Source organism: Arachis ipaensis, chromosome B08 (genome assembly GCF_000816755.2).
Source record: "Arachis ipaensis cultivar K30076 chromosome B08, Araip1.1, whole genome shotgun sequence".
Taxonomy (NCBI): Eukaryota; Viridiplantae; Streptophyta; class Magnoliopsida; order Fabales; family Fabaceae; genus Arachis; species Arachis ipaensis.
Window position 1 is genome coordinate 53,545,979 of NC_029792.2, and position 14,385 is coordinate 53,560,363.

Below are 14,385 nucleotides of genomic sequence, written 5' to 3' on the forward strand. Positions count from 1 at the left end.
TTTTCAATTGAGCGGATTGGAACTTGTGAATAGAAACAGCATTCCAACTTGTTTAACCTTCCCTTACCTAGTAAAGGATAACTAAACAGAACAACCTTCAATTATCAATTAATCTTGAGAGTACTGCAACAAGAATAGGGCTTCCAACTAATCTACTCCCAATCAAGGCTTCTATTTAAATTATTTAATTTCTCTAATTTAATTTCCTGTTTATTCAACTCAAACCATTTTGAAAACATCTGATTAATAAAATAGTACACCTTTCTGCAACTCGTTGGGAGACGACCTAGGATTCATACTCCCGGTATTTTAATTTTAATTTTTGTGACAACCCTTTTAAATTGATAAGCAGATTTCTGGTTGATTAAGAACTATACTTGCAACGCATATCTCATAACAAATCTTAATTCGCCAATTTCTGCCACGTCACTATGCTAATGGTTGGGTTGCCGCTCAACAAGCACTTCTTTACTGTCATTAGCTTGACAGACAACTCCTTTACGGAGGTAAATAGGGGCTCAGATCTTCACCTGTCACAGTGAACTTTCTTCCTATGCTCTCATGAATGAGCTTCACATACTCTAGAGACAGGATCCGGTTCATAATATGTAGAATGACTGGATTTTAATGAAGATAACTCTCATGCCAGGTAAGAGGTCTTCAGTGGGAATCTTCTTACCCTTCCAACCTTTAGGTACCTTCTTCTTTGTACCTTCCTTCCTAGTGCTTGATGATGGTTGCCTAACACCAAAGTTAGAGTTGGTGTCTGGGGTCTCTGAAAATCTCTGCACTGGGAGGGAAGGCTGAAATACTATGTGTTGTACAATGGTACTTTCTTTGTTAGAAGGAGACTGAGGGTTGGGAATCTTGAATAAGATACAATCCTCATGTAGTCTCAGGATTAGCTCTCCTCTTTCCACATCAATTATGGCCTTAGAAATGGCTAGGAAAGGTCTTCCAAGGATGATGGATTTATCTCTATCCTCCCCAATATCTAGGATCACAAAATCCGCAAGGATGTAAAGGTCTTCAACCTTCGCTAGGAATTTTTCCACCATACCATATGCCCTTTTCAGGGACTTGTCTACCATCTCCAATGAGATCTTGGCACGCCGAACCTCTAGAATTCCTAGCCTCTTCATCACAGAAAGAGGCATGAGGTTGATGCTTGAGCCAAGGTCACATAGTGCCTTCTCAAAGGTGATGGTCCCTATAGTACAGGGAATCAAGAAGCTTCTGGGATCCGGGAGCTTCTTCTGGACCAAGGTACTGCACTCCTTGGCCAGTACCACAGTCTCATCTTCCTCTTCTAATGCCTCTGTATGAGAAGAGTTGCATTTCAGCTTCCTGAGGATTGCCAGGAACCAAGAAATTTGCTCTTCCTTGGACTCCTCATCCTCGTTAGAAGAAGAGTATTCGTCAGGTTCCTCTCCCAACAAAGGGGCGCGCAAAGTGACATTATCAGTCTCCTCATGAGCTCGGATTTCCTTGAGTTCCTCAATAGCAGGCTCTTCTTTGGGTTCGGTCACAACCTCCACCATGAGGGCCTTGTACTCTTCCCTTGGGTTTACCTCTGTGTTACTTGGAAGAGTGTTGGAAAGGATCTCTGGGATCCTCTTGATGGTCCACTGGTTGTAGTAAATTACATAGACTCTCTTGAACGGCATGAGGATCCAATCACTTGAGATGGACAAATACTGAATCTCATACCTCTAACATAGCTTGAATTCTCTTTGCTAAATACTTTAACATATGCTTCATTTTCATAAGCACTCTCACCAGTTTCCTTTTGGTCCTGGATGATATTTTATAAAAAAATAATTTGAAAATAACTGAATTCAGCTACTAACCGTGACGAGAGAACAGCAATTTCGAACCACGATGGTGAATGAAGAACTCGAACCACAACGGTAATGAACGGAGAATGGCGAACTCGAATTGTGACGGTGTTGAACGGTGAATGGCAAACTTGAACCGAGATGGGAGAACAAGGAACAATGAACTCGAACTACGACGGTGAACGATGAACAGCGAACTCGAATCACAATACGAAAACAGTGAACGGTAGACTCAAATCGTGACGGTGAATGGTTGTTACTTTCTCATCTTTTCTCCTCTCATCTCCATGACCGTAGCATGAATGAGTTCGTGAATGGCAATACGATGGTTAAAAAATTATAAATGTAAAAGAGAAAAAATAGAATAAAAGAGAAAGAATAAAAGAGAGAGAGAGAGATACTCTGAGAGATACAATACGACGGTTAAAAAATTATAAATGTAAATGTCACTATATTCATGAATAGAGACCCTTAAAATAAGGGCCACAAAAATCAAGTATAGCTATATGTTGAATTTGGTGTAATGACAGACTTGGAAGCTGATGACTTGAGTTCAGAGATTTCCGGAGGAATTATTGAAGAATCCTTGGAGGATCACTTTTGAGTAGATAACAGGCACTCTCTATCTGGATCTGTACGACCTTGTTCCTTAGTAATACATCTTTCTTCTCTTTTGATAGTGTTTTGAGGGATAGAATCTTCTTGTATTACCATAGGCCGAGTCCTAGTCTAAGAGATCCGTGTGAGGGTTAGGGCCGATAATATCTTTTAGTTGTATATATTTATGTATATATATCTATTGGTATGTATACTCTTAACTTTTTTACTTATGTTTATGTATATACTACTTATCTCTATATAACTGTGTTTGAATTTTGTTAATATTTTATTTTAAAAATTTTTAATCATTGCGAAAATAATCATGCTTTACAATAAAGACTCATATAATATTATAATAATATCTCGAGTCTAGAGGCTTATAGGTCCTTACTATGAGTAACGTCTGACTATTGACATTGGTCATAATGTGTCCAAAGTTGGATCACTACAAACAGTAGTGGTTGGTAGAGTGGCTACTGATGACAAGTCATCTTATGCTACTTTTACAAGCATTTTTCATTAGTTTCATTAAGTTTTATGCACTTTCTTTCACCATAAGTAAGTAATTGGAGTGGATTTTTATGATTATCTTGAATCAATCAAACATCATTTATTTTACATAAAATTATAGGTTTTATGCTAGAATTTATTGATTAATTAAAAGATGCAAAGATCTAGTGATTTTAGTGGGACTTTTACTAGTTGTTTGGTTGCTTGTAGGTGGAGAAATGATGAAAAGAGGAATCTTCGGCACACTTTCAAAGTTTGAGCACACTTTGGACCTTAGGCCACGCTTTTAAAAGCATGGCCCATGACATTCAAGCAAGGAGCGCTCAACCAAAGGGAACGTCTATGAACGGAGCGCTCAACCAAAGGGAGCGCTCAGCTAGGCAGCACTCAAAGCAAGCACCAAATGGTGCAGCGAAAACCAAGGCATAGCATTCAAAGAAGAGAACGCTACGCTGCCTTTCTTTCCCTTTCTCGTGACTCAAAGCTGGGAACTAGACAAGCCAAGGGTAGCGTTCCAAAATGAGAACACCACACTCACATTCCCTACCTTTTTTGTGCCTCTCATCAAAGAGGAAGCATGCACAATGAAGAGTAGCGCTCAAAAATTCGAGCGTGGCGCTCCCTTTTGCCAACTTTTTCGTGCCTCAACCAAGGAAAGCAAAACTCACCTAGGGAAGCAAAGGAATGTAGCGCTCAAAGAGTGAGCGAAACATTCACAAAGTGAACACTAGGCCAAGGAGCAATTGCAACCAAGGCTTACCAACAAAGAGTGAACGCTAAGTTCACTACACCAAACAGAGCGCTCCCTTGGGAGCTGACCCATGCCTCCAACCCAATTTGAACTAAAGCCAACCGGACCCATCCTTCTTCAAATCCATTTTTCATTCAAGGCCAACTTTGAAAAGCCCACTCCAAGCTTTGAAGACTAAAATAGAAAGTGTATAAATAGGATTAAGTTTGATTTGTAAGGGACCTTTAGCTCATTTTTTACTTTTCACTTTTAATTTTCATTTGTTTTGAATTTGGGATTTGGGAATTGGATCTAGTTTTCTTTCTGTATTTTCTTTTCTTCTGCAACTTCCATTTTTTGTTCTTGAAATTTTAATTGAGATTGAAGAGCTCCATTGATTCTAAATCTAAGAATCATCTTTCACTTTTTTCTCAATTGTTCTAAGAATTGGATCTTGATCTTCTTTTTTGTTTTCATTTTCTTCTTCTACAACTTCTACTTTTGGGTTTTTGAATTGAGATTTAAGAATTCCATTAGATCTGGATCTGAGAATCATCTTTGCTATTCTTTCATATAGTTTTGGGAATTGGAGAATTGGATCTAAGTTTCATTTACTGTTTTCCTTTTCATTTCTTCTGCAATTACTTTTCTGCTTAATCAAGAGAGCAATTGAGATCTAGATCTGCTTTCTAATCTCATTTCTCTTCTTCGATTTTCAATTTCTCTTTTAGAATTTCATAATTGAGTTAAGTTTTCTTGCTGGTTGCTTCTTCAAGCAATTTTACATTTCTGTTTGGCTGCTGAGTTGAATTTTTTCATCTCAGAGCTCTCTGATCTTCTTTAATTTGCAATTTCTTGTTGAATTCTGAATCCCAGTACCTAAATCCCTTTTACTCTTCAAATAATTTACATTTCTCAGCAATTTAGATTCAGCAATTTACCTTTCTTGCACTTTAAGTTTCTGCAATTTACGTTTCTTATAATTTAAGTTTCAGCTCTTTTACTTTCTTGTTCTTTAAGTTACTTGCAATTTACCTCTTCTGTACTTTATTCTTTTGCTCAATTTACCTTCTACACCTTTATTTACTTGCAATTTAGCTTCTGTCAATCAAAATCACTCAATTCATCAAATATTTGCTTAACTAAATTCATCACCTAACTAAAATTGTTCAATCCATCAATCCCTGTGGGATCGACCTCACTCTTGTGAGTAATTACTACTTGATGCGACGCGGTACACTTGCCGGTGAGTTTGTGTGGAAATCTAATTTTCACCCATCAGCTACAAGGAGAGCAGAGGTGGTGGAGCAAAATAGAAAAATAATGCATGCCAATGAGGTCTACTACAACGGGCAAAATCAACAGAAAAATTGAAGAGGCAATGAGACAATTTGAAGAGAAAGCTCCACACTACATAGCTGGCCTCATAATATTTGAAGGAAAAAAATAAACTTACATTGGAGCATCATCTCATTCATGAGTCTGAAATATTTTTCTTCGTCTTTGTGCTTCATTTAAGATTTTTTTTTTATTATGACTATCTGATGTCTATCTTTTTCTAATTGAAAAAAATCACAGTGAAGTGAGAAAAAGAAAAAAAACTTGAGAGAAAAGTGGCAAAAGAGATAGATTAAAAAAGTCAAAGAGATTTTCTATGTTTTGGTTTTTGAATTAGGATTAGTTCGTCTTAGCTAAGTTGGGATAGCACTTGGTGGCTATTGAACCAGTTAGATTTCTCTTAGCTAAATTGAGATAGCACTTGGTGGTTACTAGGCCTGGGTTCGAAGTCTAATGGTTAATACTAGATGAATTAGGTTGTAATTCATTTGTATTTGTGTATATAATCAGTTTGATTATAGTTAAAACTCCACCATAGTTGTGGTGAAGGAGACTGGATGTAGATTTCATTGTATATGAAAACCCAACCAGAATATATACTTGTGTGATTCTCTCCTTTCTTGCTTTATTATTCTCTTCTAGTTTTAGAGATAAAACGCAAATAATGTCCTGTAAACTTAACTTCTGCAAAAATAGCTAAAAGAGCTTAATTTTTAAAATTAACTTGATTCAACTCCCTTCTTAAATTTTAGGCAGTTTCATATATATATATATATGGTGAATTCTATGATGTAGAAAGAAAGATTCTTCTACATGTGTATGTTTGTGTTGTCAAAAGGGTAGTGTGACAAGTGTTTAGAAAGAGAGTAATTGAAGATATAAGATTTGACATGTTGCAAGTAAAATGTAGTGTATTTTGTCTTATGTAATATGTAAACGATGTATTGATTAAATAGGCTAATTATATTTATGTTAATTAATTATTAAAAATAATATTGGACCATGTATGATTTTTTTATTTTTGGACTTTTTGAATGTATGCTCTCTCTCTCTCCAAAAATATTAACTTTACACACAAAAATTTATTAATATTTATTTATTTTAATATATTCCTTTTTTTTATGACTTAGATATATTCAGTTTCACAAATATAAAATTATATTTACATATTTTAACCAACAAAAAATATATAACTTTACGTATTTACATACATTTAAATTAACGGTAATATTTATATATATTTAATTTAAATATTATATCAATATATCTGTCAATATTACTCTGGGTACATATAGATATTTATAAAAAAATATTATTCAAACACCACATATTCTTGACATCTTATAAAAATAGTTTGTTATTAATTATTTATATATTTAAATTTTTTTAATTAATAAAACAAAAAAAATTATATTTAATTATTTAAAAAATATTGATGTCAAAATAGCATTTGTAATACTGCCATTTTTATGGTGTAGAAAGAGAGAATATATATTTTGGGAGAGTTGATTTTTTTTAAGAATAAAAATTGTAGTAAGAAACTTTGCTTTTTGTTATAAAGGGAAATTAAAAATAAATTTAATTTTAATGTAGTGTTAGTATAAAATAATTTTATATTTATATCTAATGCGTAACACTACATTAACAAAAATAATTACTTTTTATAGACGGTGTGAATTATCATCCAAAAGACCAAATATAATTACACGACTGTGTAAAACACATTTTACACTGTCAATATATCAAAATTAAACTCACTAAAAATATGTGCACCCAAAATTTGTATAACACCAGTAAAATATAATTTGTCTGGTGTTATACAAATTTTGGGTGCACATTTTTTAGTGAGTTTAATTTTGATGTATTAATAGTGTAAAATGTGTTTTACACAGTCGTGTAATTATATTTGGTCTTTTGGATGACAATAAACATCGTTTATAAAAAATTTTAATGTAGTGTTACGTCATTAGATGTAAATATAAAATTATTTTATACTAACACTACATTAAAATTAAATTTATTTTTAATTTTCCTTTATAACAAAAAGCAAAATTTTTTATTACAATTTTCATTCTTAAAAAAAATCAACTCTCCCAAAATATATATTCTCTCTTTCTGCACCATAAAAATGGCAGTATTACAAATGCTATTTTGACATCAATATTTTTTAAATAATTAAATATAATTTTTTATTGTTTCATTAATTAAAAAAATTTAAATATATAAATAATTAATAACAAACTATTTTTATAAGATGTCAAGAATATGTGGTGTCGTCGATAAATTTTAACGGTCTAGATCGTTTTCTAAAACCAAATAAATGGTATAGATTTAATATATAAAATAGACGCATTGAGTGTCGATTGTTTTTAATTTAAAATCGACAAATCTGCCGTAGATTTTTATCATTAAAAAACACTTACCCAAAACACTTCCCGCGTCCAGAGAATTCAGAAACACAATTTCCTTTTACCCCAAAATCCCCATTTCAGCACCAACCCGCGTCATTCTCCACTGCCGTCGCCGCTCCGTCACGGTTGCTTCGCCGGCGCTCCTCAACACACACTCTCTCTCAACCATAAACCCTACTCCGACGCCTTACTCAAACCAAGGGTTTTCAGCGAGGTAGAACTCCAGCGAGGGTCAGTTTCCATTCTTTCTTCTTTGTTTAGGGTTTATTCATAAGTTATTTGATCGAACATGCATTTGATAAGAATTGAATGTTGTCAAGGATGACAGGCAGGAGCACGTAATTTGAAAACCCTTATCGTCGCTGGTTCCGAAGTTCCCTTCGCCATTGTCGCTGGTTCTACTTGCCGTCGCTGCTAGCTCGTGCTTATCCAATGGCCTGGTGAGGGTGAGTTACCTGCTCTCCTGCTCCCCTACCTAGCTAATTAATTTGTTGATTTGGGATTTCATATTTTAGATAATTAGTTTGTTGATTGGTTTTTAATGGATGATTTAGTAATTAGGTTTTAAATTTAGATTTTTAATTTAGTTTGTTTATTGATTGACAAAACATATGGAAGGAGGGAATTTGTAATGCTGAACTGAACACCCAATAATTGTTGCAGTTATCTCAGTTGTTGATATTTTGCTAAAAATGTGCTAGGAATTTAAGATTTTGACCCAAAAACTAGCATGCACAGTAGTTAGATCGACTAGTAAATACTAAATATTAGTAGGCTAATAGCTCTCTCTTGATTAAGTTTAAGTTTTCAATTTGGTTAGCAAATATTCTTTGATTCTCTCTCTGTATCTATCTTATGATTTGGAAACACCAAACCAAACCAAACCATTATAACAGTTTTGCAAAATCTAAAGAAGCAGATGGTACAATAATACTCAGAAAAATCAAGCAAAAATAAAAGCTAAGAGACTGAAATTCGTATAATAAAGCTGATTCACTTCTTCTAACATTATATGATGTCTTAATTTTTTGATAACTTTTTACCTCTCCTCTGGCTAATGCTTATCTTGTTTCTCTATTGAAAATTAAGAATAAAATGCATGGCTGAGTTTGAGTAGTAACTTATGTAAGGAAACCTGTGATTTCTAGAATTTGAGTTTGTTTTGTTTGCAGCTCATCTCAGCTCCTGGAAACTCTTCCACTTTCAAATGTAAGAATATTTATTCCTTCACTCCATTTGAGACTTTCTTAATTGCTTCTCTAGTATAATACTCTCCCTAGCTAGGTCTATAATATTTAGATAAGTAATATAATATGGTATCATAAAATGTTTCTTAATCTTATAATATGATATGGTGCAGATAAAATGGATTTGCCCAACTGCTCCTACCCGTCCTGTGGCCATACTTGGTGGCTTTTCTTGCACTGCATGTAATCACAAATCCTTATCTACTGCACACTACATAAAGTCGCGACACTGTAACACTGCAAAAGCTTTTCTTGCCTTAGACTCTTCATACAGATGGGCGCTTAGTAGCACTCTCCTGCAGAACCGTGTTGGAGAGCTGTATTCTCTGGTAACACTAGAATCTTTTTGGGCTACCATCTATTTTGCTTTTTTTATATAATTTATCAAGGAAAAACTCCTCCTATAAGCTGTTTGGTGGAAGACTGAAAGCTAAGTTTTATATCTCATCATGGATATAATTCACGTAGAATGCCATTATGCAGGTTCAGTTTCTACAAATAGTTCCTTATTCCTATTATTTCTGCAAGGACTGTGATTGTCGGGCTCTTGATCACAGGTATGGCTTAGATTCAAAAATGATATGTGGATTTGATAAGCATTGTCATCTGTATTAGTATAATACTCTGCTGCACTGCTGCACTTCATCGTGGGTGTATTTGTTACAATTTATCTAGGCTAATAGCATGAACAACTCAGGTTGTTAAGCTTATTGCCATTAGAAATAGTTAATGATAGAAAATGGGAAACTGTTTTTATATAGTTTTTTTTAGGTGTCTTGTTACTAGATCCTGCCATTTTATCATTAAATTATTTCTTTTTATAAACCCTGTTTAGAGCCATAGTCATTGCCATGAATCAACATTAAATTATTACTTCACTCAACAACCCCCAACAGGTAGAAGAAGGGCATATCTAAGAACCAAAGGAATTCTCAGAGAGACTTGAATTGTGATAGCAAGATATATATATATTTTAGTAAATATTATTTAATTTATATAAATAAAAAGTCCGTGGATTAATGGAGTTGAATACGAGTGAAATTATTACATTATTTATTTGAATGAGAGATTATAGTGCTGCGAATTAAGAACGATTAATACTTTTTCACGAATCATCATCCCAGAGTTCTTCCAGCGACTTGTATGGCCCATTTTCTGATACAAAGGCTTCTCCTTTAAACATCCTACACTGTAGAATCTGGCTGATTTTTTCTGATTCTTCTTTGCTTAATTCCCAGTCAAATATTTCAAGGTTTTGTCTCATCCTCTCCCTGTTGAAGCTTCTCACAATGGGGGTTACCCCTTGCTCATGTATCCATCTTAGCGCTATCTGCATGATAATAATTTTGCTTTTAATTCACACTATAAAGTAAGTTTATAAATTTATAACCTTAATGGAAAAGTAAAGAAATAAATATATTAAGCACCTGAGGCACACTCTTGTGTCTTGAATTGCCTATGTCCTTAAGGATTAGATTGTCAGAGAGACTTGAATTGTGATAGCAAGATATATATATATATATAGAGCTAGTGATGTGGTGTGTGTTGGATTTGATTGGCAGTGAAAAAAGCAAGAAATTATGAATGAAGAGAAAAAGGAAGCAAGTTATTGTAGTTATTGTAATATTTTTAATTAGTAAATGTTTAGAATAAAATTTTCTGGTACAGGTTTCATTATTTTGGTATGGATCAGATGATACAAATGTGTATTTGTTAACCCATAATCGGCACTGAAGGTATCATGTGGATGGGGCCAAGTTTAGTTTTTTGTTCCCCAGCGTAATATGGGCCATTTTCAGAACACCCTCTTTTCCTCTTTAACAAAATTAAGTCCATGTTGGATTTGTGAACCAAAAACAAACCCAACTTAAAGATTAACTAAACCACCTCGTATTGGAATTGGATCAAGCACTCAAGTGTCCCTGAACAAAAAAAAAAAAGCACTCAAGTTTTAAGACCCAAAAGGGAAAAGGAAAACCAAAATAAAATTGGGTTAAATAAGAGTTTGGTCTTATTAAAGTGTTTGAAATTTTTTTTTTGAAGTTAAATAAGTGTTTCATTCTCTGTTTAGGGTATAGTATTTGTTTGGGTAAGTTTTTTCTTTTTTAAAAAAGTAATTTAATATTTAAATATCTCTCATGTTTAAATAAATTTAAAGAATTGTATTACTTAATACGATAATACATATGATTATCATTATTAGAGTTTAATTTTGATAATCATCTTCTACAAAACTGACAGAATTCATAACAGAAAGGAGTTGAAGAAGAGATTGAGTATTGGTAGAGCTTAAGACTTCCAAAAAAGCTATTCAAGGTTTAACCTTCTACTTTTTTATTTATTTATTATCTCTGTTAAAATATTGAGTTTTAATTTATCTTCATCTTTATTATCTCTGTTAAATTATTATGCATGCTTATCTATACTTATTTATATATGCTTGTTTGTGTAAACCATTCATGGTGGAAGTATAAATTATATTCATGATAAGACTTTTATTTGTTGTGGTTTCTCGTTGAAAAAAAAATAAAAAGTGAATATTATCCCTTTGATATGTAGGAAATTAAATTCATTAATAATGGAAAACCAGAACCGAAGTTGGATGTATGATAGAACGTATGATCAGAGGCGGGGTCTTAAACCTAGTTTTATTAAAGGGGTAAATGAATTTGTGGATGCGTGTACTAGAATTGATGAATTTCTCAGAGGAGGTTTAGTTAGGTGTCCATGTTCCAGATGTCAATGTGGGACGTTTAAACAGTTGATCGACATTAAGATTGATCTATATACTCATGGGTTTAAACCTAATTATTGGGTTTGGACAGAGCATGGAGAAGAGATACCCACAGAGAATCAGATTAGGATAGAAGAAGATATTGAAAGTAGCTCTGAATTAGGTGATGTTACATGGGAAGAAAATTTTGATCGTTATCATGAGATGGTTGTTGATGCTTTGCAACCTGAGTTTCACATGTACATGCAACCAACAGTGGAGGAACCAAATCGAGATGCTAAAAGATTTTATGACCTCTTAGATTCAGTTAGTAAACCCTTGTGGGAAAATTGTATCCATTCACGATTGTCACTTGCCAGTAGGATGCTGAGTATAAAATCAGAGGGAAACCAATCCCAGGGATCTTTTGACCAGTGGGCAACTTTGTTTAGAGAAATGCAAACAACTCCAAATGAAATTCCTGCTAATTACTATGAAGCTAAGAAAATTGTTTCCCAACTTGGGTTTAAGGAGGTTAAGATAGATTGTTGTGTCAATGGTTGTATGATATATTACAAAGAGGACAAAGATCTTAGACAATGTAGATTTTGTGGGGAGCAGAGATTTAAGCCTAGGAAGGAAAAAATAAAGAGGTGCCATATAAAAGAATGCATTATTTGCCATTGATTCCAAGGCTACAAAGGTTGTATGCATCAATGAGTACTGCCCCTCATATGTTGTGGCATCACCAAAATCGCAGAAATGACGACGTGATGACACATCCTTCCCATGGTGAAGCATGGAAACATTTTGATACCAAGCATCCTCATTTTGCAAGCGAACCGCGTAATGTTAGACTTGGACTTTGTTCTGATGGGTTTTCTCCTAATGTTCATTTTAGCACACTGTACTCTTGTTGGCCTGTTATAGTTACCCCTTATAACCTTCCACCTCATATGTGTATAAAGACCCTTTTTTGTTCCTAACGTGCATCATACCCGGAAAAGAAAATCCCAAAGCAAAAATTGATGTTTATCTTCAACCATTGATAGATGAACTTAAAGAGTTATGGGATGAAGGCGTCCTAACATACGACATTCATAGCAAGAAGAATTTTCAGTTAAAGGCTGCATTAATGTGGACAATTATTGATTTTCCTGCTTATGGAATGTTGTCTGGTTGGAGTACAGGGGGAAGATTAGCATGTCCATTATGCATGGAGGATACCAAGGCCTTTTGGTTAGATTATAGCGGAAAGAATTCGTGGTTTGACTGTCACAGGAGATATTTACCTGAAGGTCATCCTTATAGGCATAATAAAGTTGGTTTTAAGAAGAATGTTGAGGAGGATGAAGAACCTCCTATTAGGCTTAGTGGCGAACAGGTCTGGAAAAGAGTTAGACACTATCCTAAAATAGTTGACACAGGAGGACAAGTGAGATTGAGCGGATATGGGGTGGAACACAATTGGACCAAAAGGAGTATATTTTGGGATCTCCCATATTGGAAAGATCATTTGGTTCGTCATTGTTTGGATCTAATGCATATTGAGAAGAATGTTTTTGATAACATAATGAATACCGTTATGGATACTGAAAGAACAAAAGACAATGAAAAGGCAACGTTAGACATGGCTGTGCTTTGTAAGCGACCAGATTTGAATTTGGTGCAGGTACGCGAAGGTCATTGGGCAAAGCCTAAGGGCAACTATGTCTTGACACTCCAACAACGAAAAAATGTTTGTAAATGGGTACAAGAGTTGAAAATGCCAGATGGATATGTTTCAAATTTACAAAGGTGTGTTGATGTCAAGGGAGGAAAATTGTTTGGGATGAAAACTCATGATTGTCATGTATTTATGGAATGTTTGCTTCCGTTAGCCTTCAAAGAGTTGCCAGACCACGTGTGGAAACCGTTGACCGAAATAAGTCAATATTTTAGGGACCTTTGTTCATCTACTCTTCGGGTTAGCGATCTTGTACAAATGAAAGCTAATATTCCTGTTATTTTGTGCAAGTTAGAAAGAATTTTTCCACCTGCCTTTTTCGACGTAATGGAGCATCTACCAGTTCACTTGGCATATGAGGCACGTGTTTGTGGACCAGCTCAGTATAGGTGGATGTATCCATTTGAGTGTGAAATAGGCACGTATAAGAGATCAGTGAAGAATCGGGCTAGAGTAGAGGGTTCAATTTGTCAAGCATACCTGGCTAGAGAGACATCAAGTTATTGTTCTTATTACTTTGAGCCACATGTCATGTCTAAGAGAACAAGGCCGAATCGAAATGATGATGGTGGTGTAAGTTCATCTGAGCCTACCCTTTCTATTTTTGATCAACCGGGTGTTCCTGGGGGAGCCAACAAAGACAAATGGTTAACTAGTATGGAAATGAAAGCCGCTCACTTACATATCTTGTTGAATTGTCCTGAAGTCGATACATTTAGAAGTAAATACGAGCAGATCCATGGGAGCAATAATTCTTTATCCAACTTTCCATCATGGTTCCATGAGCATGTAAGTTTTTACATTTTGTTGACTGTATCAAAATATGTAAAAGTAAATCTTGTTTTTCTAAATACTATGTTTTGTTTGACAAAATCAGGTAAAAAATCCCAGTAATGGCATAACTTGTCCTCATTTATTGAGTTTAGCATTCAGGCCAAAAACTAGGGCCACGAGTGTTGGTATGTTCAAGGTTAACGGGTATAGATTTCATACTCCTGAGCATGCATCTGGAAAGAAGACAGATAATACAGGCATATATGTTAAAGGTGATGGAGGGAATGATGCATCTGATTGGTACGGCACTCTTAAAGAGATTTTGATTATTGAATATCCAAGTCTTGTTAGTTTAAGAGTCACCTTGTTTTACTGTGAGTGGTATGACCCTACCAGGCCTCGAGGAACGCGTAGACACAAAGACTACAAAATAATTGAAGTATTACCCACTAGGAGATATGGGAGTTACGATCCATTCATCCTTGCGCAAAAAGCTAG

The 14,385-nt window shown here is 34.5% G+C and overlaps 1 protein-coding gene across 6 annotated transcripts in view; it reads left to right on the forward strand.

Annotated features, from left to right (window-relative positions):
- LOC107613395 overlaps window positions 7,401-14,385 on the forward strand; it is an 11,818-nt gene continuing 4,833 nt past the window's right edge. For 2 of the 6 annotated variants that reach the window (XM_016315363.2, XM_021109461.1), the window contains exons 1-6: window positions 7,422-7,658; window positions 7,748-7,873; window positions 8,600-8,636; window positions 8,788-9,003; window positions 9,158-9,231; window positions 10,916-10,990. Coding sequence is in view for 1 of the 6 variants with exons in the window: in XM_021109459.1 (XP_020965118.1) it covers window positions 12,523-14,007 (1,485 nt within the window). In the remaining 5 variants the exon portion in view is untranslated. Of the gene's footprint in view, window positions 7,659-7,747; window positions 7,874-8,599; window positions 8,637-8,787; window positions 9,004-9,157; window positions 9,232-10,915; window positions 10,991-11,233; window positions 14,133-14,385 lie in introns of those variants that run through there. The other 4 variants (XM_021109459.1, XM_016315365.2, XM_016315364.2 and 1 more) reach the window with 4 other exon arrangements.